The 27,539-nt window shown below is 39.9% G+C and overlaps 1 protein-coding gene across 2 annotated transcripts in view; it reads right to left on the bottom strand.

Annotated features, from left to right (window-relative positions):
• Positions 1-913: 913 nt before the first annotated feature.
• Positions 914-27,539, bottom strand: part of LOC144499668 (LON peptidase N-terminal domain and RING finger protein 2-like) — a 37,771-nt gene continuing 11,145 nt past the window's right edge. For both annotated transcript variants that reach the window (XM_078221933.1, XM_078221932.1), the window contains 6 exons: positions 24,264-24,378; positions 22,752-22,873; positions 17,800-17,958; positions 15,461-15,623; positions 10,511-10,660; positions 914-4,538 (listed from right to left, as the gene is read on the bottom strand). In XM_078221933.1, coding sequence (XP_078078059.1) covers positions 4,374-4,538; positions 10,511-10,660; positions 15,461-15,623; positions 17,800-17,958; positions 22,752-22,873; positions 24,264-24,378 — 874 coding nt within the window. In that variant the 3' untranslated portion in view covers positions 914-4,373. The remainder of the gene's footprint in view (positions 4,539-10,510; positions 10,661-15,460; positions 15,624-17,799; positions 17,959-22,751; positions 22,874-24,263; positions 24,379-27,539) is intronic.

Consider the following 27,539-nt stretch of genomic DNA (forward strand, 5'->3'; position numbering starts at 1 on the left):
CCTTCATAAGAGGAGGATTTGAGTTTAGGGAAAGGGATGTTTTGCTGCAATTGTGTAGGGCATTGGTGAGGCCTCACCTGGAGTATTGTGTACAGTTTTGGTGTCCTTATCTGAGAAAGGGTGTCCTTGCTATAGAGGGAGGACAATGAAGGTTTACCAGGCTGATTCCTGGGATGGCAGGTCTGTCATATGAGAAGAGACTAAGTCGGTTAGGATTATATTCACTGGAGTTTATAGAAAAGAGTGAGAAGGGATCTCGATTCAGGAAGAATGTTCCTAATGGTCGGGGCGGGACGGGAGAGAGAGAGAGAGAGAGAGATGAGTCCAGAGCTCGGGGTCATAGTTGGAGGATAAGGGATAAACCTTTTAGAATTGAGGCGAGGAGAAATTTCTTCACCCAGAGGGTAGTGAATGCGTGGAATTCATTACCACAGAATGTAGTTAAGGCCAAATCGTTGAGAGATTTTAAGAAATTAGATATGGCTCTTGGGGCTAAAGCGATCAAGGTATATGGGGGGGAGGGGGGGGTTAAAAATCAGGATATTGAATATGATCAACTATGATCAAAATGTATGGTGGAGCAGGTTCAAAGGGCTAAATGGCCTATTCCTGCTTCTAGTTCCTATTTAAATGTGAGCAGTGTCTTTGTTTTCTTTTATAAAATTGGCTCTATTCTATCAGTGACATTTTTGCCTGTTGACTAGCATTCACAAAGCAGAGACTAAATTTAATCCATTGTAAGTATTGGATAGGAAATTTGTTCTGGAGGTGATCTTTTCTCATCATGAACCTGTTTCTACTGTGCAGTGTTTCTGTTCAGACATCATTTTCAATTATAGAAAATTTGGACTTTCTCCTGTAGTACATGCAAAATGTGAATGAAGTGGAAACATGCACACCATGACAAAAGGATCACTTCGGAAGTAGTTTTTAATTCAAATAAATATATTTTGTACTTTTATATAATACATATATACATAGAGGTTGCAGCATTTTGTTTTATCCATTTCTGAAACAGAAAAGGCATCAAATCAAAACATAGGAAACATGTTATGATAGCCACACAGTGCATAAGATTTTAAAAAGAAAGAAGATTCAGACTATAGATTAAAAAGGCCTCTAGTCACAAACAACACATTTTAATGAGAAATGCCTGACACAGATCCTTGGAGGAAAAAACATCAGTCAGCTTCCAGTTCAAGTTCAACGTTGGAGCATACCATGTGCAATTATAATCTGAATGTAAACTGGTCTGGGGCTTGCATAATGTATTTTAGTTGCTAAAATACTGAATGCTAGACTCCTTTTAACCACTGCAACATGGCATCCAAAAGAATATACAGTGTGCAAAACCAAGAACGAAAATTTTGCATATATTATTGCCTTTAAAAACGAAAGAAAGTGCTCTGTCGGCAGCAGTTGTATGATAATATAGCTGGAGCTAAACATTCAAGTGTTTAGCAACAGTGCAAAACAAATTCTGCACTTGTATATACTGCACTTAATTTACAACATACACCAGAACCAATACCAAAGACAAGTATAAACTAAATTAAAGCTGACATTATTTGGATAATGGTTTTTGTGAGCTATGTTCTTGTAACAAATATATATATCTTTGTTCATTTTGGTTTTCAACTTCAGGAACAAATACAAAGCTTGCTGCTTCAAAGCAACGCAACATTATGACAATGCCTATGAAATTGTATAAATTCAGAAATCATACTACAAATTAGTTAAGCATCTTCATGTGAAATAAAACAATAAGAAAAAAGTTTAACATTGCAAACCTTGATGATAATTCACAGTAACACTTGGATTTTTCAATCGCAATCGTTATTTCATAAGCCAAGTAAGTGTTCAACATCCTCAAGAAGGATTTTGAAAACATAAAGGTGGAAATTAGAATAAAACATCTCTAAACTGACGACTGGCAGTGTTTTCAGGGCATACAAAAACAGTTCTAAAGGAAGCATTTCCAAAATATCAAATAGGGAATGAACAGAAAAAAAAACATTAAAAATCAGCAGGAGGTGCCAGTGAAAATACAACTCAAAACGTTTGGGAGAGAATGGAAGAGAGAAAAATGTGCATCTTCCTATATCAGTTAAAGCAATTTCTTTGCTACAGTTTTTTCTTAATACAGATTAATGTCAAGGAGTTGGAGAGATACGCAAGAGCTAGAAAACTACCTTAAACAGAAGTGAGGGTAGAATCACTGGAGATTCACCACGGGCATCTGCACAGTGACGTTGAAACTACATTTATTACTACAATTAAATAGCTCCTTATGCATAATTAGTGACAGAAAATAGGTCATTTTTCTTCTAAAATTTAATTTCAGGCGAGATGGCCATTCCCACCCGTTTCCACACCAATTAATTAGATAAAGTTTGCATATTGTTATTCAACGGGGATTAAATTCACATGCATGTGAATACATGTTGAAGCCAATCTAAAAGATCAGAGATGGGGCAGCAGCTGGGGCTGGGTGGAATGCTCTGTCGGAGAGTCGGTGTAGACTTAATGGGCTGAATGGCCTCCTTCTACACTAGGGATTTTACGAAGTGTCCAAGAGAGGTGCAGTCTTGGAAGTCACACAGTTGGGTGGGAGTGTTCTTCTAAAATTCACCAATTGGAAATGGTATCTTTATAAATTCAACTAAACAAAGATGTACTTGGTAGTGTACAAGCAATTTGTGATTTGTTGGAGGAACGTAATACATTGGGACAGAAAACCAAACGTGTGGAAAACAATCTGCATTCATGCACCTAATTTGTGCAAATAGTACTGAATAACTGCTGGCCCAGCTGAAAATAAAACAAAAACTTAAGATCAATTATGCCTTTAAAAAAAGGTTGTTGTAAGAATCAAGCCCTTCTGCTGGTCTGAGAAAAGGCACCGCCAAGTTTAATACCAACATTAGAGAGAAGACTTCAATCAATTCCTGACATTTGGCACAACTCATTTGTAAAAAGCTGATGGGTACCCTCCTTCTGAATGCCCTCCCCAAGAGTCAAATCAGAAAAATCAATTGATCTGATGAGAACTTTCCCTTTTCTGCTCGATAGTAGTTACACCCTATCAAGTAAGATGTAACTGGGTTTGAATGGCAATTTGTGTAATAATTGCTGCTAAATAACCAAACTGAATAGTAACTACTGCCGAACAAAGTGTTCAATGTTGTGACCCACAATTAGAGTCAATTTTAATTAAATGATTTAAAAAAATGTTCATGATATTTCAGTTTCTACATAACCCTCATGACAATGTCTTCATCTGAGGAAGTGGTTTGATTATTAGGGCTCTGCATTTCCTGTGAGAATTATTTAATGTGACTGGCTGCTTGGATAGCCTGATGGCACTGCAGCTCCACCCTGGAAATCCCCATTAATAACACTACAAATCAATTGCATGGAAAAGGGGTTAAAGACGTTGCCACAGAGATCATTCGGTCTCTCAGCGAGGCTTTGTTCGAGGTCAGTAGCAAGTGCCCTCGACTCGTAATAGGCTGCAAAATTCAGGCCAATGTCAATAATTGAATCTTGGTTTGTGACACCAGCAATGTGATTGATATCAAACTCTCCCAAATCAGACAGCACATTTTCCTACTGCGCCAACTTGCTTAATACAGTTAACCCCAAACATTAATATTGGCAATTTCCTTGCAATTTCAAAAATAGCATTAGTAATGTCTGGCGGCGATGGGTGTGGCAACATTTGTGTATCAACAGCATTAGATACAAAGCGAATGATAGAATTTCAATCCAGACTGCAGAGTACAAATGCTCATTAAGACATGCGAACTGGCCTCAAATCATAGATCTTCAATGTTTCCTACAACCAGTGCAAATGAACTTTGTGTCATCCATTCAATTAAAAACTGATGCAAAATATATTCCCATATACACAGCCTTCACTACATTTCAGCATTGCACTATGATTTTTTTTTGTCCCAGGGCAGCCACACTTGGTTTCTTTCAAATGGACAATTCTATTTTGTGAACTTTCATTTACTAGGAGTGAGTGACTTTGACTAAAGGCATTTAAACAGGACTCAAACATTTAGAGAAACTATTTTCCAATCAACATCACTTGCCTTCAACTATAACCGAGGTGAAGGGCAGTAGTAACCCATGTCTCTTAGCCCCTTGAGTGCATGTTCTTGACTCATTTCTTTTTCAATTTACGTAGGAAGGAATGACTTTCTGCTCAGTTTAATTACACAATTCTAAACATTATATTACTTTGGTTCTGATTGGGCTTCAAGAAGCTTTCCATATATAGATTAGATCAAAGTGATAATACTGATACCAAAATTTGCTTCTGAAAACACATTTGGAATGCAGCTTTAAATCCCATCAAGTCATAATCACAGTGACCGAAGCCGTTGTCGGGTCACAAATACCAATACACGGCGAATGGCAATAAGGCGATCTTTAAGTGAGGTCATTGAGAGAACAGCCAGCTGAGCACGACTCTCTAAAGGTAAAACAGCTAACAGCCACCAGCACCAGGCAGGACCATTTTGACTTGACTGCAATAAAATCAAAGACAACAGTTAAAAAGTGTTTCGCCGTTCAAAGTGTGAGCAGTTTCAAACCCTATGCCAAAAAGATATTAAATACTAATTAATTACTTCTAAATATGACCTGCTACAAATGTTTAAGAGGTACAAATAGCTGGAATACAAAATTCACAAAACTGGTTCTAAATTTGATATTCATATCTTCTGGATCTGCAAAACTTTCATAAGGGGATGTAACAAAAACTTCCACTGCGTTCAATTCTTTGTTAAACTGTGAGATCCTTCTCTCTGTAGTGTGTTTCAAGGCCTCCAACCAACATCTAGAGGGTATTTGACATTGTTTCTTTGTTACTTTTTTCCTCCTACTCCTTGGTGGCCAAAATTAGGTGCTCAGAAACACAGGCTCAGATTTCATAGGAACAGTTTTCATTATTACAGAGTAAATCAGACTTTGCTGGCACCCACATTTAAAAGCACAAAAAATGGGAAGCTGCTGTGAAGAGATATCTTGCTCCTCCAGAGTGCGTTGTGACAGTGTCATGCTGATCGAGTATTGAAATCTGTGCAATCATGTGAAGTTACTGTACTTGCACATAATGAGGCAGAAAAATAGGACCAGGGCATTCGGGGGCAAGTGAATATTTAACAGCTGACAAATGATAATTACTGGCAAACAAACTCTCTGACTCTTTAATCTTGAAAGCATTAAGTCTCATTCCTTCAGAAGTCGGTGTCAGAGATTTAAAACAATTCTGTGCTACATCACCATCTGTCTTTCCCAATCTTTATTTTGCTTTCTGTAGATGTTTTAAAATTTAATTTATACTTTCTCTTTTAGATTTTACACATCTCAGGATCTTTCAATCTAACTTATTGAAGATTCTTGCTGTTTCGGGCCTCACACAGATGATATGGACCGTCAAAGAAAAAAAATGCTGTGCTGGATCAGAGGCAGATTACAATAAATCTACACTCAAAAAGGATATGGTAGCCTTGGGAGTTGTTAATGAACTACTAATCCAGAAACAAGAATTGATCCCCCACCATGGCAGCTGAGGAAATTAAATTTAGTTAAAAAGGTAACATTAGTAATAGTGCCCATGAAACCACCAGATTGTCATAAAATCCCATCTAGTTTCCCAATGTCCTTTGAGGAAGGAAACATGCCCGCCTTACCTCATTCAACTCACATGACTCCAGACCCATAGAAACATAGTTGACTCTTAACTGTACTCTCCGAGAGCCACTTGGTTGTATCAAACTGATATAATAAACTACAAACATAAAACTGGTACCCCGTATTAATCTAGGCTATGGACATGACAAAGGCACACCTTGCAAACTTGGAGACTTGTGCCAAAATTGGGAGAGCTCTCCCACAGATTAGACAAGCAATAGCCTTAATTATATTTAATCATAGCGTTCAGCCAATATCCCATACACCTTTGCCACCATCTCAGAGTATGTTCGGTTCCAACAACAGGTTAGACCCACCTAAGGTGGCGGCATTGTGAAGGAGTATAAGATCTTCAAAATTAACTCCTGAAGTCACAACGTCTCATGGCATCAGGCCAAACATGGGCAAGGATGCCTGTTGATTACCACCTACTGCCCTCGCACAGCTGATTAATCAATACCGCTTGGATCAAGCACTGACAGTAGCAAGGGCAGAATGCAATCTGGGTGGTGGGGAGAACTTCAATGCTCATCACCAAGCGTGGCTCAGTAGTATCCCTTGTCCATGAGATGGCCAAACTTAGAGTCAGAGGTTTACAGCATGGAAATAGGCCCTTTGGACCAACTTGTCCATGCCGCCCCTTTTTTTTTAAACCCCTAAGCTCGTCCCAATTGCCTGCATTTGGTCCATATCCCTCTATACCCATGTAACTGTCTAAATGCTTTTTAAAAGACAAAATTGTACGCACCTCTACCACCTCTGGCAGCTTGTTCCAGACACTCACCATCCTCTGCGTGAATAAATTGCCCCTCTGAACCCTTTTGTATCTCTCCCCTTAAACCTATGTCCTCTAGTTTAAGACTCCCCTACCTTTGGGAAAAGATATTGACCATCTAGCTGATCTATGCCCCTCATTATTTTATAGACCTCCATAAGATCACCCTTAAGCCTCCTACGCTCTTGAGAAAAAAGTCCCAGCCTATCCAGCCTCTCCTTATAACTCAAACCATCAAGTCCTGGTAGCAACCTAGTAAATTTTTCCTGCACTCATTCTAGTTTAATAATATCCTTTCTATAATAGGGTGACCAGAACTGTACACAGTATTCCATGTGTGGCCTTACCAATGTCTTGTACAACTTCAACAAGTCGTCCCAACTTCTGTATTCAATATTCTGACCAATGAAACTAAGCATGCCGAATGCCTTCTTCACCATTCTGTCCACCTGTGACTCAACTTTCAAGCAGCTATGAACTTGTACCCCTAGATCTCTTTGTTCTATAACTCTCCCAAATGCCCTATTAACTGAGTAAATCCTGCCCTGGTTCGATCAACCAACATGCATTTATCTAAATTAAACTCCATCTGCCATTCATCAGCCCACTGGCCCAATTGATCAAAATCCCGTTGCAATCCTAGATAACCTTCTTCACTGTCCACTATACCACTAATCTTGGTGTCATCTACAAACTTACTAACCATGCCTCCTAAATTCTCATCCAAATCATTAACATAAATGACAAATAACAGTGGACCCAGCACTGATCCCCGAGGCACACCACTGGTCAGAGGCCTCCAGTTTGAAAAATAACTCTCTACAACCACCTTCTGTCATCAAGCCAATTTTGTATCCATTTAGCTACCTCACCCTGTATCCCATGAGATTTAACCTTATGCACCTACTGTGCGGTACCTTGAAAAAAAGCCCTGCTAAAGTCCATGTAGACAACATCAACTGCACTGCCCTCATCTGCCTTCTTGGTTATCCCTTCAAAAAACTCAATCAAATTTGAAAGACATGATTTTCCACTCACAAAGCCATGCTGACTGTCCCTAATCAGTCCTTGCTCTAAATGCCTGTAGAACCTACCTCTCAAAATACCTTCTAGCAACTTACCCACTACAGATGTGAGGCTCAACGGCCTATAGTTCCCAGGCATTTCCCTGTAGCCCTTCTTAAACAAAGGCATAACATTTGCCACCCTCCAATCTTCAGGCACCTCACCTGTGACCATCAATGATTCAAATATCTCTGCTAGGGGACCCATGATTTCCTCCCTAGCCTCCCAGTGTCCTGGGGTACACTTCATCAGATTCCGGTGATTTATCTACCTTGATGCACTTTAAGACTTCCAGCACCTCCTTCTCTGTTATATGTACACTCCTCAAGACATCACTATTTACTTCCCCAAGTTCCCTAAAATCCATGCTTTTCTCAACAGTAAATACTGATGAGAAATATTCATTTGGGATCTCACCCATCTCTTGTGGATCTGCCCATAGATGACCTTGTTGATCCTCAAGAGGTCCTACGCTCTCCCTAGTTACTCTTTTGCCCTTTATGTATTTGTAGAAGCTCTTTGGATTCTCCTTTGCCTTATTTGCCAAAACAATCTCATGTTCCCTTTTTGACCTCCTGATTTCTCTCGTAACTCTACTTCTACACACGCTATACTCTTCAAGGGATCCACTTGATCCCAGTTGCCTATGCATGTCATGTGCCTCCTTCTTCTTCTTGACCAGGGCCTCAATGAAGGACATAGCTGCCAGGCTGGGCCTCTGGATGTGGGAAGAATATGACTGCAAGCAAAAAATCTTCTTGGACTCATCCTCACCAACCAGTCACAGAAGGAAAAGTATTGGAAGAAGTGACCTCCGTGAGTCTTTGTGAAGATGAAGTTCTATCATCATTCAAAAGTCACATTTCATTGTGCCGAGAGACATAATTACTATGCTAAAAAAGAGTCAGATGCAGAACAGATCTTGGAGCTCAAAACTGTGCATCTATTAGACACTATAGGCCAGAATTGTATTCCAGCACAATTTATAACCTCATGGCCTAGCACATCCCTCACTCTACCATTGCCATCAAGCTGATTCAATGAGCAGTGTAGAAGAGCATGCGGCATACTTAAAATTGTAGTGCTAACTTGCAGCAGAACCGATCTACATTCAGTGGAATCTGCTGCTTTTGAAGAGTTAACTGATCCCACAACCAGAGTTTTCAATTCCTACCATATCCAGTCATTAATGGTGATGGACAATTATAGAAAGGAGGCGGCTCCATGAACATTTCTATTCTCAGTGATGCTAGAACCCAACATACATTTGTAACTATCTTCTGCTCGAAGTTCCAAGTGGATAATCCACCTTGGCCCCCGACTGATGTCCCGACCATCACAGAAGCAGCGTTCAACTAATTCAATTACTGCATGCAATATCAAGGAAATGCTGAGCACCCTGTATACAAAATACAGGCATTGAAAATGTCACAGCTGCAGTGCTGAAGACTTGTGCCCTGAACTAGCCATGCCTCAAGCCAAGCTTTTCCAGTAAACAGTGATATGTACCAAAATGGAAAACCGCCCTGTCCACAAAAACCAGCATAAAATTCATCCAATTGTCATCCTGTCTACTCTGTCAGCAGACTGATGGAAGATATCGACAGTGCTATTAAACGGTTCTTATTTCACAATAACCTGGTCAGTTTTGGTTCTGCCTGCTTTCAGACCTCAAAATGCTTTTGTCCAAACAGACAAAAGAAGCTGAGTTCTAGAATGTGAAAGTGTGATTGCCCTTGATCTCAAATGCAGCATTCAACCAAGGGTGGCATCAAGGGGCCCTTGTAAAATAGAATTAATTGGGGATCAGGGGAAAACTTTCTACTGGCTGGCATCACAGCTATCACAAAGGAAGATGGCTATGGTTATTTGTGGCCAGTCATCACAACCCCAGGACATCCTGCAGAGTTCCCTCTGGGTAGTGTTGGACAACTCTTCAGCAGCCCCAACAATAGCCTTCCCTCCATCACATGGTCAGAAGCAGGGACATTCACTGCTGATTGCAGTGTCAAGTTCCATTTGTAACTCTCCAGATGATCCATGCCCATGAGAAGCAAGACCGGTTTGGGCTGTAAGTGACAAATATCCATGCCATCTGAAAGCCCAGCAACGGCCATCTCCAATAAGAATCCAACTGCCTCCCTTTGGCAATGGCGTTACTATTGTCAAATTACTACCATCAACATCTTGGGGTCAGCTTGGACTAGAAACTTAACAGGACGAGCCACAAATGGCTACAAGAGTACATCAAAGGCTGATTATTCTGTAGCAAGAGGCTCACCTGCAGATTTCATAAGGTCAAGAATATGATGCAATATTCTCCACTTGCCTGGATGAGTGCCACTCAACATTCAAGAAGCTCAACACCAACCTGCACAAAGCAGACTGTCTTAACAGGCACCCCACCCATCACCTTAAACATTTTGTCTTTCTACCACCGGCACTGTGGCAGTAGTGTGTATCATTTCTAAGATGCACTGAAGCAACTTACTTGCTCCTTCAACAAGAAGTATAAGTTTTAAGAATGTTCCAACTCAGCACCTGTACCACCTCCAAGAACAAGGGTAGAAGGGACATGGGTAAAATACCACCTGCAAATACCATAGGTCACACACTATTCTGACATGGAACTATACTGGTGTTCCTGAACTCCCTACCCAATAAGTGCTACCCATGACAGTGCCTGTATCATGTAAATGAATTAAACAATGCCTGAGAAAATATGGGAGCTGTCAGCAAAGTGAATGAGAGTCTTTCCTCTACCACGGACTATTATTTAGGGTTGGAAAAAAAATTGTATCCCACTCATTTTGTGCTGCTCTATTATGTTGCACAATCCAGGTTTTATTTACTTCACAAGAAAGAAACTGCTTTGGAACTCATCAACTGTCAGTTCAATATAGTTGTATTGCTAAATGATTGTGGACCTCCACATAGGTATGTGTATAGTGCAATCACATTTACCTGAGGTATTGGCTCCTTTCCAGGCATTGGTCCAAAATGATTCAGAATTTGAGTTCTCATATTGTCCTTGAGGGAACTGAACCAAGTGAAAGCTTGGTCATATACGGAATCAGACAAACAGACAAGTTCATGATACTCCTCTCCTTCTACCTGTTGGAATCAAGATAATGCATCAATCTTAAAAAGTTACAATAACTTTTGACTCAAAAGCATCTTTTGCACAAATTAATTAATCATTACATCAGTAACAGATAATGCAGAGGTAATAGAAAGGGAGGAACTTGGAACAATCACCACTAGGAAAATAGTACTCAAAATATTGGAATTGAAGGCAGACAAATCCCCAGAGCCTACATTCTAGGATATTAAAAAGGAAGTTGCAGTGGAGATAGTGGATCCATTGGTTATAATATTCCAAAATTTCCTGGATGCGGGAAAGGTTCCAGTGGATTGGAAAAATGCTAATTATTCAAAAAGGGAGCGATATAGACCAGTTATTTTAGCATCTGTTGTTGGGAAAATTGTTAGAATTCATTACTAAGGAAGTAATAACAGGACAATTGGAAAGTCAAAAAGGCAATCCAGAGTCAGCATGGTTTTATGAAGGGTAAATCATGTTTGACTAATGTGCTAGAGTTCTTTGAAGGTGTAACAAGCCAAGTGGATAATGGGGGGGATCCTGTATTTGTAGTGTATCTGGGATTCAAGAAGGCATTTGATAAGGCATCGCAGAGAAGGTTAATACACAAGCTAAGATCACATGGGTTTAGGAGTAACTTATTAGCTTGGATAGAACTCTGGCTAACTGACAGAATGAACTGGCAGCGCTCCGAAAGCTAGTGGCTTGTGCTACCAAATAAACCTGTTGGACTTTAACCTGGTGTTGAGAGACTTCTAACTGACAGAAGGCAGGAAGTCGGGATAAATGGGTCTTTTTCTGGTTGGCAGGATGTAACTAGTGGAGTGGCACAGGGTTTGGTCCTCAGGCCCCAACTATTTACAATCTATAATAACTCAGATATAGGGATAAAAGGTACAATAGCCAAATTTGCAGATGACACCAAAATAGGTAGGATAGTAAGTAGCAATGAGGAAATAAGAAATTTACTAATGGATATAGATAAAGTGAGTGAGCCAAAACGTGGCAGGTGGGTCTTAACGTGGATAAACGTGAAGTTATCCACTTTGGTTGGAAAAATGGAAAGGCAACTTATCATCTAAATGGTAAGAGACGTCCAGAAGCTTTGGTACAGAGGAATCTGGGTGTCCTCATGCACAAGCCCAGAAAACTGGTAGGCAGGTACAACTGTTAATAAAAGGAAAGCAAATGGAATTTTGGCATTTATAGCTAAAAGAATAGAGTATAAAAGCAAGGAAATGTTGCTGCAACTATACAAGGCATTGGTGTGACCACACCTGGAGTACTTTGTACAGTTTTGGTCCCCTTATTTGAGAAAGGATGTAGCGACATTAGAGGCAGTTCAGAGGAGGTTTACTAGATTGATTCCAGAGATGAGGGGTTTGTCTTATGAAGAGAGATTGAGCAGTTTTGGCCTATACTCCCTTTTAGAGTTTAGAAGAATGACAAGAGATCCAAAAGATTATAAAAAGGTATTGACAAAGTAGATGTAGAGCAGACGCTTCCTCTTGTGGGGAAATCTAGAGCAAGAGGTCATAGGTTTAGCATAAGGGGTAGAAGATTTAAAACATAAAAGAAACTACTTCTCTCAAAGGGCCATGAACCTGTGGAACTCATTACTCTAGAGTGTGGCAGATGACAGGACATTTGAGTAACTAGACAGATTTTTAATTAGCAATAGGTTGAAGGGTTATGGAGAACGGCAGGAAGTGGCAGAGACAAGATCAGCCATGATTATGTTGAAAGGCAGATCAGGCTCGAGGTGGTGAATTGCCTACGCCTGCTCTTAGTTCTTATGTTATCAGCTTCAAAACATTCAACCTGTATCAATATTGGATTTCGTCTTAGAGTATGTACTCCAATCTAAGGGAAACTGTTCAAATATCATGTAATTTAACCTTATTCATGACTTGAGGGAAGCGACAAGAGGGTGGGTTGATGACTCAGAACTCGAGAGCTGGCGAGTCGTGAGAGATGGCAAGTTAAAAAACACAATGCACTTCAAATGAAACAAAGTCACATGTTGAATTGCTGCAAATTTTCTATTTCCCCAGCTCATTTTTTAATAATAAAGTAAGCAGGCTCCAGTTGAGCAGTGGAACACTTCATTCATTTATTGAAAAATCAGCAGACTCATTAACCTCAAACATTACAGTTCGGATTTCACTCATTTCCTCAGTTTAATGTTACAGAAAAAATAAAGTTTCTGCGATTGTTATGTTTTGGGACTCTTTAATTTAGGACAAAATAGAGGAATAAGGGGATTCTCGTGACCCAAGTCCCCTTCAAGCTGCATTCCGGTCTGGCCATGCACCAACTCATCAAGTGCTGCGGATGAGAGCATTCTGTTATGCCACAAATCGTCATTTAACAAAGCTGTGACAGTGCACACAGATGCATTGCCATTGGTACCTGATCCCACTCAATGTGACCAGCCGACTGGCTGCCAGCTCAATCACAATGCAGAAGAGAGCGCACTCTGGAACCGAGAGATGGTGAACTGGAGGAGTTTGTCTGACTCAGTGCAAGACAGTGAGTGGTTTCAGAGGAATCATGAACACAAATATTTATTCCGATGGCAAAATTTTGGGTTTGACTGTTACCCCAGCAGAGGTGCGACTGTTTAATATTCACAAGACTGGTACGTATAGAGTGCGCATCAGGAACATGAGGCTTTACCGAATCAACTATGCTCATTTGCCAGCTCCCGAGTCACCAACCCTTCAGTTGGCACCTCTCGAGTCAGGAGATAGTCAAAAGACGCCAACATACAACACACACTTGTATGCTCAAAGATTAGGCATCATTGGACCAATTTTGCCATGAAAAAGCAGACCAAATGGCTTTCAGTTGGGACTATGCTAAACACAACTATTAAGTTGCAGGAGGTGGCTATCTTTCATCTTTGGGAATTGGATTTGACTCCAGGCCATCAGAATCTCCATTTCCACAGGTGATAAAGATTCAGCATAAAGATAGCCACAATTTAGCACCACATTAACTTTGGAGGAAGACTAATAATGCAACAGAAATGCCACAAGAACTCAATGTGAACACTAAATTATGTAGAAAACAGAAGTTTACAGCACAGAAGAAAGCCACTCTGCCTAATGTGTTACTGTTGGCTGAAAAAAAAAGAGCTTTCCAGCCTAATTTCCTTTCCAATTTTTGATCGACAGCCCTCAGGGTAACACAACTAGAAACGCATATCCAAGCACCAAGTGTGATAGTAACTTCTGCCTCTACTACTCTTCAGAAAGTGAGTCCCAACCACCATGATGCTCTTGGTTGAAAAGGATTGCGAGTCTCCTCAATCCTTTAAATCTACGCCCACTGGGTTTTGACTTTTCTGTTAAGAGAAATAGGTCTTTCCTTTCCACTCTAATAGGCCTCAATTTTATATACTTCAATTAAATCTCCTCTCAGTTTCCTCTGCTCCAAAGACTCAGGAAAGGCAACAAGCAGAAGGGGCATCAAGCAGGAAGGTAGTGACAATTTGGAAGAGGTGCCGAATAGAGGATTCGGAAAGCAAACACTGACTTAGGAGAGACAAGTTAGGCATCAAGAAAGCACAAAGATATTCTTTCATACATCAATTCTAATAAAATATTTAGTTTCCCATGTTAAGAAAATGGATAATTTTGTTTTATGCCTCAGATTCGAGAAGACTAAAATTTTGCAGTTTCAATTGTTCTATTAGATTTCATTAAATATCCTAAGCAGTACACCTTGTTAATTGTTTTAATATTGTTTCCTCCATACCCATAGCAACTTTTAAAATATATACATTTTCTTTACCATTGGTGGTGCACATCTGCAGGTTATGATATTAGTTTACATAAAATTCATTCTGTACATGTATGGAAAAAAAAAGATCACTGCTTACAAACCAGTCAGAATTCTGCCCAACATGCTTGGGTAACCAGCTTGTTAAGCTGGAAAGAAGTTGCAAGATATTCACACCTGTAAACAATAGGGGTGGAACAACGGGAGAGGGTGAAGAAATAAGTGGCAGCTAGTTCTGCATCGAGAAAAATGCTGGCGCTGTTGGTCACCCCACCTAACTTTGTATTGTCAACAAACTTTTCTAATGGTGTGGAGTAAGTTGTGGAGAACAACACAAAAGACGCTACAAAAAGATAGACAGGTCAGGGGAGTGGCGACAAGGTGGCAGATGGAGTATAATGTGAGGAAGTAAGAGGTTACTCACTTCAGTGGTAAAGAATAGAAAAGCAGGATTTTTTTTTAAAAAGTTGTGAAACTTGTAAATGTTGATTTTCAGAGAGACTTGGGTGCATTTCTGCAAAGAACACGAAAAGTTAACACATAGGGTAGGTACAGCAAGTTAACATGCCATTGATTCATTGCTTGCTGCACCTGCATATTAACTTTGTGTCCTCTATCATTTGAGTATTGTGAAGACAGAGCAATAACTTTTTGGCTCATGGTCTACTCCTGTTCCTATGTTTCTTAAAAATATTCTGATAAACATTTTCAGCTATATTAATTAAAACTGCACCAGATCATTACTCATGGGGGAAAAAAACTCTTTTACACTACCCAATAGCACCAGTCCCTCGTATTATGCAAAGTTTAGTAGAAACCGGAACCTAGCCAGAACAATTACCATTTCGATCCTATCACATGCATTGAAAATATTACAAACAATGCAGTGTTTTCCATGACTGGTCTCAAGGAGTTTGGGTTATTTGAGATCCAGTATTACTGGACTGCTTTCTGAAGTGGGACATTGATTGATCAATTAAGGCTCAAAGAGGGAGAAATTTTACATAAAATCACAAAACATTTACCTTCTTGTCTTCAAGATATTCAATGTTGGCAGTATTATAACCATCCCTTTGGCCATGGTGCAAAACTTTAAATCGACATTTGCCAATTGTATCAACGACAGAACGACCATCAGGAAAAAACTTTACATCTCGGATTTCAAGCATGCAACCATAGTCAGCAAACCTGAGCAAAAAGGATAATACATAAACTTAGATTCAAAATGTAAACTAAAACATTGCAGACAATAAATTAACATCTACATTTAGATGCTGCAAGTGGAACAACACGAAAGGAGATACAAAATTCTACTCCTGCAGGCTTTTGCAAAAGTTGACGTGCCAGTAAAGGATGTGGCTGTCACTGCAACAAGGATACATTTGTGCTATTGTGTAAGCCAACAGATAATCAATACACATTTTCTGGTCCATAAAATTATGACGTTTCATTAAGGACTTAAAAGTTAGATACACAACTAGATTAGTATTTGACCATATTATATTCTTTGCCATGAATAAAATCCGACTCCTTGGCCCTCTGCCCAGGCATCCAGCACTCTTCATGGGACCATCACTCCCATAATAGTTTGAATAGGTGTTAAAACTTTGGCTACAGAAGTATCTAGTTCTTAACAAAACATTCCATAACTAAGAGATCAGAGATACCTATTGAATCACCCAACCCACAAAAAGCCTTGTGCTCTTAATAACATCGTTTATAGGGCAGCAATAATTTCTGGTATTTGCTGAAATGGCTAATTATCTCCTCCTCAGCACAATTCTAATGCCAGTCTCAATTCATTCTTTAAACAAAGGCTAGTAATACAGTTTGCATTGCCCAATGGTTGTCTCTCAGTCCAAAATGAAGAAGTATCTGCCAGAACATTCTGTTCAAGTTTACCACTACTTGTGCAGCAGTCAATAAGCATTCTTGCAATTGTAGCAGGTGGGGAGAGTTAAGGAAGAATTCAGAAGATGTGGAAGAAAGAAACTTAAAATTTGTGGTGCAGAAAAATGATCACTGCAATCTTCCATGTAGTGTATAATATTTGACAATCAAGATGCATTTTTTCCAATAATCTTGATGTGCAACACTGATGGCCTTTGACCTGGAAGCAATAAAGTAAATTTTGTGACTTAAAATGGAATCTCATTGTTTTTAAGAATGTTTGACTTCACCAGAAGGGAGACAGACACTGCAGCAGGGCAAGCACAAAGAGGCTAGGAGTATGGAACATCGTCAGTTAGGCTACATGTGGGGACGTGGAAGTAAATCAACTAAAGGGACAGAAAGCTGAAGATAGGATTCAAGCAAGAATTGTGAATCGGACAATTTAACTACTGCCACTTCAGTTTTGCTAAAACAGACCAGACCCAGGAGTCTAAACCATTAAGACTGCCGAGAACCTAGATAAGGAGGCTCTGCAGTGCAGTTTGGGTGATGACCACCTCTGGGCATTTTCAATCGAATATGGCTACTGGAGAATGTGACTGGAGGGCAGAATCAATCGAGTAGAAAAGGAAGAGCTCCTACATAATAGAAGCCACGTTAGAGAACTTTGGAACTGCACGCAATGCCACATATCTGCAGGATAACGTGGATGCTTGTGATTTTGCAAGATGCATCTTTGTTGTAAATTTTACCTTTTTACCTGAAGTATCAACTTTCCATATCAATTGCTGTTTATTTTTGCATTGGTTTTGATTTGTGTTAAAATGAAAGTTACAAAAAAGTGAAATCCTCTTGGTAATTTCTTAATTTAGGGATAGTTTCATAAATCTGGTTTACAGGGATCGTAACAACACATCGTAGAAACCAAAAACAAACTTTCAGCAATTTCATAATCCACTGATACATTTGGCATAATCATTGGCAAAATGTGCCCTGGTCTATAAACAGAAGGATAAATTAACAGAGCTTTTTACATTTCAAAACTATTGAATTATTTTTGAAAGGTTACTACTATCATAATGTCGGCAAACGTAACCAGTTTGTGCACAAAGGTCCCACAACAGCAATGAGATAAATAACCAGGTAAACTGCATTGGATTAGTGTTAAATGGTCAGATACTTGGAGAACCAAACAGTGTCATTATTCTTTTTCATGTCCACATGAGCAGGCAAACAAGCTCTTGTTTAATATCTCATGTGAAAAATGGAATCTTTGACAATGCAGCACTCGACTGTCAATCTAGATCAATCTTGTCACATCTCAAATGGGACTTGATCAAGCACCTTTCAGACCATCAGAGGTGAAAGAAATAACACCAAATCAAGACTGACAGTTTTGTGTATATTCAAGTTCTCTTGAGGAGCTATTACAAGGTGCATGTGCGCGCACACAATATGCATCAACTCTTACCCTTTGAGCTCATTTCCAATACACATTCCAAATTGCTTGGTTCCTGTTTCCATACACCTGCGAATCATTAGCCGATAACGCGGTTCAAAAACATGAAGAGGACATGGAATAGTTGGGAAGCTCATGGTGCAGACAAAAATTGGAACATCTTCAGTTAGGCTGCAATAGTAAATAAAAACATATTTCACTCATTGTTCACTTGCTGGGTAATTGGTTGTAGACATATTAGGGAAGACCAAGTTAATAGAAGTTACAATGTAAAAGATTAAATCTTTTCATAGGGAGTGAGTGGGTGACACCAAATTAGAGAACCAACTCTGGCACTTGTTTTACATCATAATATCAAACAGGGTTAAGCATCAATGGTGCGGAGTATCTGGAAAATTATAGATGCAGGATAGAAAGCAGTCTACACAGTGACCACTAGATGGTGTCCAAGTTTAAAAAGAAAATTCATGAACTTATCCACAGAAATACATAAAGTTACAACAGGTCCAACCAGTATTGGAGTGAGCAAACAGTTCTCGTCATATTTACTGTTTTGCTCCCACAATCCCTTCCAGCATTTCTCTGCCATCCTTTTAATCAATCTTTTGCCTTGCCCAGTATTCTGGGAAATGAATTTCACAGCCTCAACTCCATGTAAATTAGTACCTCCTGCTCCACTCTAAAAACCTCTTGGATTTAATGCCCGGCCCTTTTGAATCATCAACTTTTGAAAACATTGCATTTCTGTCTAATCCATCCAATCCTATTTTAAAGGCTTTCACGTTCAATTCAATTTTTAAGTTTGCTAACGACACCACCGCAGTGGGACAGATCTCAAACAATGACGAGAGAGTACAGGAATGAGAGAGAATCTGGTGAACTGGTGCAGCAACAATAATCTCTCCCTCAATGACAACCTCCTTCGTTTTGTTGACATCGACTTCAGGAAGCGTAGAGGAGAACATGCCCCTGTCTACATCAACAGGGACAAAGTAGAAAGGGTTGAGAGCTTCAAGCTTTAGGTGTCCAGAACACCAACAACCTGTTCTGGTCCCCCTATGCTGACACTATAGCTAAGAAAGCCCACCAACGCCTCTATTTTCTCAGGTGACTAAGGAAATTTGGCACGTCAGCTACTACTCTCACCAATTTTTACAGATGTAGCATAGAAACTATTCTTTTTGGTTGTATCACAGCTTGGCATGGCTCCTGCTCTGCCCAAGAAACTACAAAAGATCACGAATGTAGCCCAATCCAACATGCAAACCAGCCTCCCATCCATTGACTCTGTCTACACTTCCCGCTGCCTCGGCAAAGCAGCCAACATAATTAGGGACCCCATGCACCCCGGACATCCTCTCTTCCACCTTCTTCCGTCAGGAAAAAGATACAAAAGTCTGAGGTCATGTACCAACCGACTCAAGAACAGCTTGCATTACGTTAATCTTTCTCTACCCCCTAGCTATGACTGTAATACTACATTCTGCATTCTCTTGTTTCCTTCTCTATGAACAGTATGCTCTGTCTATATAGCGCGCAAGAAACAATACTTTTAATTGTATGCTAATACACGTGACAATAATAAATCAAATCAAAATCAAATCTGCTGAATCTCCAAAACTGCCAGCACTTCCACATCTTTTCCAAGTATTTCTTGGAGAGAAATACTTCTGAGTATTTCCCCTTATTTAATTTAGCAACGATGGAATAGTTAAGAAAGGTGGTGTTGAGGTAAAACAGAATGTGGCAGGTTAAAGCATGGTTACAGACTGGGTGCAAAAAGGAGTGGATCATGACGAGTCAATTCCACCCGAACAAACCTGGGACTGTTAATTAATTTAAGGTTAATTAATGCTGGGAACAAAGGGGGGGGGTTAAGCTAATTAGACATCATTTTGTGTTAAAAAGTAGAAACAAGATGCACAGATGACTAGGCAACACAAATAAGGCCAGAAATGATTATAGAAAATCATAGAATCCCTACAGTGCAGAAGGAGGCCATTCGGCCCATCAAGTCTGTACCGACCACAATCTCACCCAGGCCCTATTCCCACAACCCCACACATTTACTCTGTTAATTCCCCTGACACTCAGGATCAATTTTGCATGGCCAATCAGCCTAACCTGCACATCTTTGGACTGTGGGAGGAAACCGGTGCACCCGGAGGAAACCCACGCAGACACGGGGAGAACATGCAGACTCCACACAGACAGTGACCCAATACCAGAATTGAACCTGGGACCCTGGCACTGTGAGGCAGCAGTGCCAACCACTGTGCCACCCCATGATTCGGTGAAATCATAGAGGATGCATATATAGAAAGAGGCAGCCTGAGGGAACCAAGACAGAATCTCTTTGGATGGAGTTAAGCAACATTATAAATGAGCCAAAGTGTTGCTTCATATATATTTTACACACCACCAGTGAGTGGAGACAAGATTCAATGGGATGTGGGCGTCACTGACAAGTCCAGCATTTGTTGCTCATCCCTAACTGCCTTTGAACTGAGTGGCTGGCTATTTCAGGTCAGAGTCAACCACATTTTTGTAGGTTGGAAGTCACATGTAGGCCAGACCAGCAAGGGTGGCAGATTTCCTTTCCTAAAGTCATTAATGAACTAGATGGGTTTTGACATTGGCGATAGTTTAATGGTCACCAGTGCGGAGATTAATTTTATATCCTAGATTTGTATTAACTGAATTCAAATCCACAAGATGTCATGGTGGGATTTGAATCCATATTTTCAGAGCATTAGCTGGGTCTCTGGATTTTTAATCCAACGACAATACAACACCATTTCCCCCATGATACAAAGAAACTCAAGAGGTGGATGAAGGAATGGATGAGAAAAATAAATAGATTCTGGGAAGGCTGCCTTTAATTCTGGCAGCACTTAAAGTGGATAGAGCACCTGGTCTGAATGGGATGCAATGATAGAGGAATTGAGTACTGGTCGCCATTCCTTTAATTCCTCTTTAGAAACAGAAGTAGTGCTAAAAGACTGCAAATGTTATAGCCTTACTCAAAAAGGAAGGAAGGAAGGAAGGATAAAACTGACAAATATCAGTCAGTCACTTTAAATGTCAGTGCTGGGAAAGTTTTTAAGAAATCATCCATGAAAATTTCAGCTACTTGAAGAAGCATTAACTACTAAAGGATACTCAGCACAGATTTATTGAGGGCAAAGAGTGTCAGACTAACTTGATTGGGTTTTTGAGGCAAGTGAGAAAACAGACAAGCATAGTTTAGTTCATGTTGTATGTATGGAGTAATAAAGTATCATACATTAGACATGTTAACAAAATTGAAGCCCACAGGATACAGGGGCAGGAGCGGCATGGATACAAACTTGGCCGAGGGATAGAAAACTGTCTTCCAACTTCCAAACGGGAGGCAGGTAGATAATGGAATACTAGGACCACTGTTCTTTTTGGTAAATGGTAACAACTTGAAATTGTGCTCTTTAACGGCAAGTCCAAAATCTGCAGAGGACATGAAATGTGGGTGTGTAGTAAATAGGTAGATAGAAATAAATTTCAAGAAAACACAGACATGTTGGTGGAATAGGCTAACATGGGGAAGATAAAATTCAACAGAAGTGTGAAATTATACATTTACATAGTTGAAAGAAGGGGGACAACACCTGCTAAATGGTGCAATTTTAAGTGGAGGGCAAGAAAAGGAGAGGTCAAGAGGTGTGTGTGCACAAATCCTCAAAAGCTGGCAGGACATATTAAAAAGTTTGAGAGGTCAAAGATTTTGTAAATCCAGGCAGTGTACAAAAGTCAAAAAGTAACCTCTAGCTCAAGCTCAGCTAGAGGAAATTAGTCCAATTCCAGGCACCACAATTTAGGAAGGACTTGAAGGCTTTGGAGAGAGTACAGAAGACATTTACTAGAATAGTTTTAGGGATGAGGAATTATGTGGCTAGACTGGAGAAGCTGGAGTTGTTCATTTCAGAGCAAAAAAGGCCAAGGACAGATGTTAAAATCATGAAGGTTTTAGGTGAGAGAGAGATGAACAAAAGTTCTCACCTTGAACCTTGTAATTGATACTTCTACCCTGGGAAAAAGCCTCTGACTTATCCATCCTATCTATGCCTCTGAATTTTGTAGACTTCTATAAGAACTCCCTATTGCCTACGTCTTTCCAGTGAAAACAATCTGAGTTTATTCAACTTCTCCTCATAGTCAACAGCCTAGAGACCAGGCAACATCCTGGTGAACCTTCTTTGCACTCTCTCCAAAGCTCCCATATCCTTCTAGTAGTGTGACAACCAGAACTGCACGTAATACTCCGAATACAGCCTAACCAAGGCTTTATGTAGCTGCAATTCGATTTGCCAACTCTTGTACTCAATGCGCCAACCGATGAAGGCAAGCATGCCATATGTCTTCTTAATCACCTTGGCCATCTATGTTGACACTTCTAGGGAACCGTCGACCTGCACGTCTAGATCCCTCTGAATGTTAATGCTCCCAAGGGTTCTGCCATTTACAGTATAACTCACACCTAAATTAATCCTCCAAAATGGATTGCAATGCTTCAAGGGTGTATAACAGCAGCCAAAGAGCTTGAAGTGTTTGGCAAAAGTACCAGAGGCAACTTGAAGAAAAGCTTTTTCAGACAAAAGAATCGCTAGGATTTGGAATGTCATGATGAAATGGTTGATACATGTTCAATAACAGCCTTTGAAAAAGGAATTGGATAAATATTTGGAGGGAAAAAAATTGCAGATATCTAGGACTAACTGGATTGTTCTAAAATGAGCTGGTACAATCTCAAAAGTGCAATACTTCATGAATCTGTGATCTGTGCTATAACAGTATGTCATTGATAGAATGCAAACTTTTAGAAAAATCCAGGCCATTAATATTTTTTTAACACATCATTTGAGGGCAAGGATAATACAAATTTAACTCATGGACTTAATCTTTAAAAACAGATATTAAGTTCCACATACTTGGACAGTTCTTTCATTTCTTCATCATGAAGCCTTCTCCTGTCATTTAATTCTTCAGGCAGGTACCGAATGATCAGTTCTTCTGTCAAGAATGTCTTACTGAAAGCTCTCGTTACCAAATACTGCAATAAATAGAAAATAAAGTTATAGCACACTACTACATCTAATTGGATGGATAGACATGCAATGTTTGTTTTTTTGAAGTTAACCTTAAAAGGGTCTTTGAAAATATGCAAAACCGTAAATGCTATTTCAGGCAAATCATTGGCATACTCTCGTTTGATTTCAGAGATATTGGCCGGAATTTTAACCACCCCACCTACCACGGGAATCGGAGCAGACAATGGAAAGGTCTGGTGACCTCGGGTGGAATTTTATAGTTTCGGGACGAGCTAGGCCGTAAAATCTCGCCCATTGTTTTAGACGTTGATAAATTGGAAGTGCATGTAAAAGCTGAAGATAAAGAAAACTAGAAACATTAACAGTCAAGGATAGGCACTTAAGAGCTGGAGCCTAGAATCTCGAAAACAATTCCTTTTATTCCCTCCCCAATACATCTGCTATTTCCCCCCAAGTTACGTGGATCACTTCAGGAGTTCCAAACATATGAATGTCTTTCAAGGAATAATGGCAGACAGAAGCATGCATATATAATCAATTTTGGGTTGTTACAGAGCAAACAAATGTACAACCAAATCTAAAGCATTTTTATTAGTCCAGGTCTAAGGACAGTGGTACCCCAATGGAAACAGTGTCAACCTCACAACAATTTACCTTTGCTCCCATCATTACTTCTAAATCAAGATCTGTACATTTGCAGACAAGGTGAAAATTCAATATCTCAAGTGAGCACAAGATTCCATTGCCACTTGTTCTGTGGTGATTCCTAGCTTTGAGAAATTGTAGGGAAAATATGGAAGAAATGCACATCTACTATTAATGTTAATAATAGGCATCCTGGTAAAGTATCTGAAGTATTTACCAATGAATTATTGTAAAGGATTACTTTTATTTTTTAAATTTTTACTCCATTCTTAAAGTTACAAAGCCAATGCGCAGAGTGCAACGGGCAGATCCAAATCCATCTCCTTGCTTGCTCCAAAAGCCAAATTCAAATTGAATCCAATTCATGATCCCCAAAAGAGAGCCATACAAGGCCAAGCTGACAAGAAAAGACATTGCACCCATCTTCGGCTTAATCTGATGCTTGATCTTAGCCAAAAGGCTGAGACGTGATACCAGATTATTTTTTAAGAACTGAAGTCAACAGGTTCATTAATTTTTCTTCACAAATCCCATCAAGGTCAATTCTTCTGGAAACCTAAAGTGAGCCAGTTAACTGCTTCAAATGTCCTTGCAATAATTAACCTATGAACAATATCTTACTTCCATGAGATGCTAGAATTTAAAAGTGGTAAAAATACCAGGAAAACAATAGTGGAACTACGGTCAGTACAATACAATTTTGCTTTTAATTAACAATACAACAAAGCCTGCATGTATGGTACTAACCTCGGCAACATTTTCTTTACAAAGCGGGCAGTTGGAATTATGATCTAGACTGCGTTCTAGGCACTTCAAACAGAAAGTGTGCCCACAAGAAGTGGTGACAGGTTCATAAAATAGCCTGTGGAAGAAAAATGCTTAATTTTAAAGATTGGATGCGTAACACGTTCAAGTTAGAAATTAAATTACAGATAATGAAGTTGCTTCTTTTTCTAATTTATTTGCACTGAAACTGGAGTAATCTTATTGCCATTCATGCTGCAAGGGAAACTCAATCATTTCCACCAAGTATGCATTGCAGTCTACATATACAATTATTTTATATTAAATTGTGAATTCTAAAACTTCCACTTTTCTCCTTTGGGCTTCAAGATTGTGGAATGAAAAGCTGATAATGAATTAGCTGCAAACAAACAATGAGGTAGCTTCCCAGCTGCATAGAGTCACAAGTGGGTTGTGCCGGGGTCCAGCATTTTATTCCTTTCAAACAACAACAACAGTCTGGAAGTCTACATTTGCAGCAGCACTTAAATTGTCAGTGACACATTGTCAGGCACATCAGGACTTTTAAGGGCATCAGATACAAATAGGAGTGTAATAGATTAGATATGTGGAGCTAAATGTTCTTTAATGCAGGCAGCTATGCATTTGAGATGATGAAATATAACAGGAGTGGATATGAGTTGTTAGTAACAAAATGGATTAAGGCTTGGCATCCTGAACTGTATTGCTCAGACCCTTCTTTACAAAATTAGCACAAGAGTGAACATTTTATTTGGAATACTGTTCAATTTTGGTTCTCCATAGGTCAAAGAAGATATTGAGATTCTAGACAATTCTCAAACAGACATATTTCTGGGTGGGGCAGGGGGGACGGGTGTGACCACAGCAAGCCAAAGGCAAATTGTTTTCATTAAACATATATTAGTGTGATTGTACATGAGGAATCAGAAGATTATTGAAAGAGAAATTTGGAATTAACCAAAGGCCTGTTTTTTTGCTCCTCCCAGAAGATCGCAGACAGTATAAAGTTTATTTATGTATCACAAGTAGGCTTACGTTAACATTGCAATGGAGTTACTGTGAAAATCCCCTAGTCGCCACACTCCGACGCCTGTTCAGGTACACGGAGGGAGAATTTAGCAGGGCCAATGCACCTAACCTGCACATCTTTGAACTGTGGGAGGCAACCGGAGCACCCAGAGGAAACATAAGGAGAACGTGCAAACTCCACACAGTGACCCAAGCCGGGAATCAAACCCTGATCCCTGGCGCTGTGAGGCAGCAATGCTAACCACTGTGCCACCTTGCTGCCCCAAAAATGCTTGCTTTAAAAGATACAATGCCACTTTTACCACTGCCACTAACATTGCTACTGTGTCACTAACATAATAAAATGCCCCAGTGTATTATAAAAAGTAACAAAAATTTGACACCAAGCCACAAAAGGAGATATCAAGGCAGATGACCAAAAGCTTGGCCCAGATGCTAGGTTTTAAAGAGCATCTTAAAAAGGAGGAGAGAGGGAAAATTCTAAAAGTTAGCATCATGGCAGCCGAAGGCACATCCACCAATGTTGGAGCAATTAAAATCAGGAATGCACAAATATCTCTGGGAGGATGGGAGGCGTCACACTGCTGGAGGGGATTAGAGAAGTAGGGAAGGGCAGGGCCATGAAAAGATTCAAAAACAAGAATGACAACGTTAAGATCAAAGCACTACTTAATTGAGAGCCAATAAACATCTGAGAGTACATTCACATATTGCCCCTCAATAACATTGTTTCCACATACACACAAATACTACCTTGCTCTCCCTCACTTCCATCTCACGATACCTCTTATGGGGGGGACAAAAGTGAGCAGAACCTGATGCGAGCGAGACATACAAAATTTTAAATGACCTCAAGTTTGTAAAGTTAGAAGAGTCAGCTGGGAGCACGAGTGTCAAGTTTAGAGGTAACAAGGGTATAGATGAAGGTTTCAGCAGATCAGTTGAAGCAAGAGCAGAGTCGGGTGATTGAAAGTTTATTTATTAGTGTCACAAGTAGGCTTACATTAACTCTGCGATGAAGTTACTGTGAAAATCCCCTAGTCACCACACTCCGGCGCCTGTTCAGATACAGAGGGAGAATTTAGCATGGTCAATACACCTAACCAACACGTCTTTCGGAGTTACCGAGATAGAAATAGGCTGTATTAGTGATGGTACAGATACGTGGTAGGAAGTTCATGGAGATCAAGTATGACAACATAATTGGAACAGTCCACACCTGCCATGGTGAGGGATGAAGTCTCTGACAAAGGAATGGAGTTTGTGACAGGGACCCAAGATAATGAATTCAGTCTTCCCAATATTTAATTGGAGAAAATTCAGCACGGAATGTTGGGCAAGTTTGACAGTGTAGAGGTTAAGAGACCTGGAGGGAAGTAGAGCTGCATAGGAGTATACATGTGGATGTGTTTTTGAATAATCTTATCAAGAGACAGCACGTCAATGCAAAATTGGAGGATCAAGGATAGATCCTCGAGGGGGACACCAGAGGTAATGGCTCGGGAGAAGAGAGGGAAGTGATTTCAGGTAATTTTCTGGCTGCGACTGGATAAGAATGGAACTAGGCAAGCATAGACCCTCCATAGAGTACAATGGAGGAATTGGAAATCTGATTGGAGAGATTCAAAGCATGAATTTGGAGAAAGATGTACATCAATTTGAGGTGACAACACATTCAAGGGCATGTGGGGAAAGGGAGAGTGAAGGTGAAGCAGTACTTGGTGACTAAGCTGCCACATGGAAACACTGATGACATATTAAATAAATACTAAAAATGCAGAAGTGGAATTCCATTGTCTAAACTTAAACTGTCAAATGGCAGTAGATCAAAACATAGTGGAAAGTCATTATTCAAATATGGCTACTCATGCTTCTGATTATAAAAAGACAGAGTGGGTGTCCTTAATTATAGAATCCCTACAATGCAGAAAGAGGCTATTCGGCCCATCGACTCTGGACTGACCACAATCCCACCCAGGCTCTATTTCCATAACCCTACATATTTACCCTGCTAATTCCCCCTGACGTTAGGGTCAATTTAGCATGACCAATCCACCTAACCCATACATCTTTGGACTGTGGGAAGAAACCGGAGCACCCAGAGGATTGGATTTCCCAAATCAACATGTGTACACTGCAAAGCAAATTTTCAGGGTAACAAATTGAGGAAATTTGGTAGTAAGTAACTTGCACCCATTTATACACTTTATTTATTGACCCTTTTATATG

Source organism: Mustelus asterias, chromosome 10 (genome assembly GCF_964213995.1).
Source record: "Mustelus asterias chromosome 10, sMusAst1.hap1.1, whole genome shotgun sequence".
In the NCBI taxonomy this organism is placed as follows: domain Eukaryota; kingdom Metazoa; phylum Chordata; class Chondrichthyes; order Carcharhiniformes; family Triakidae; genus Mustelus; species Mustelus asterias.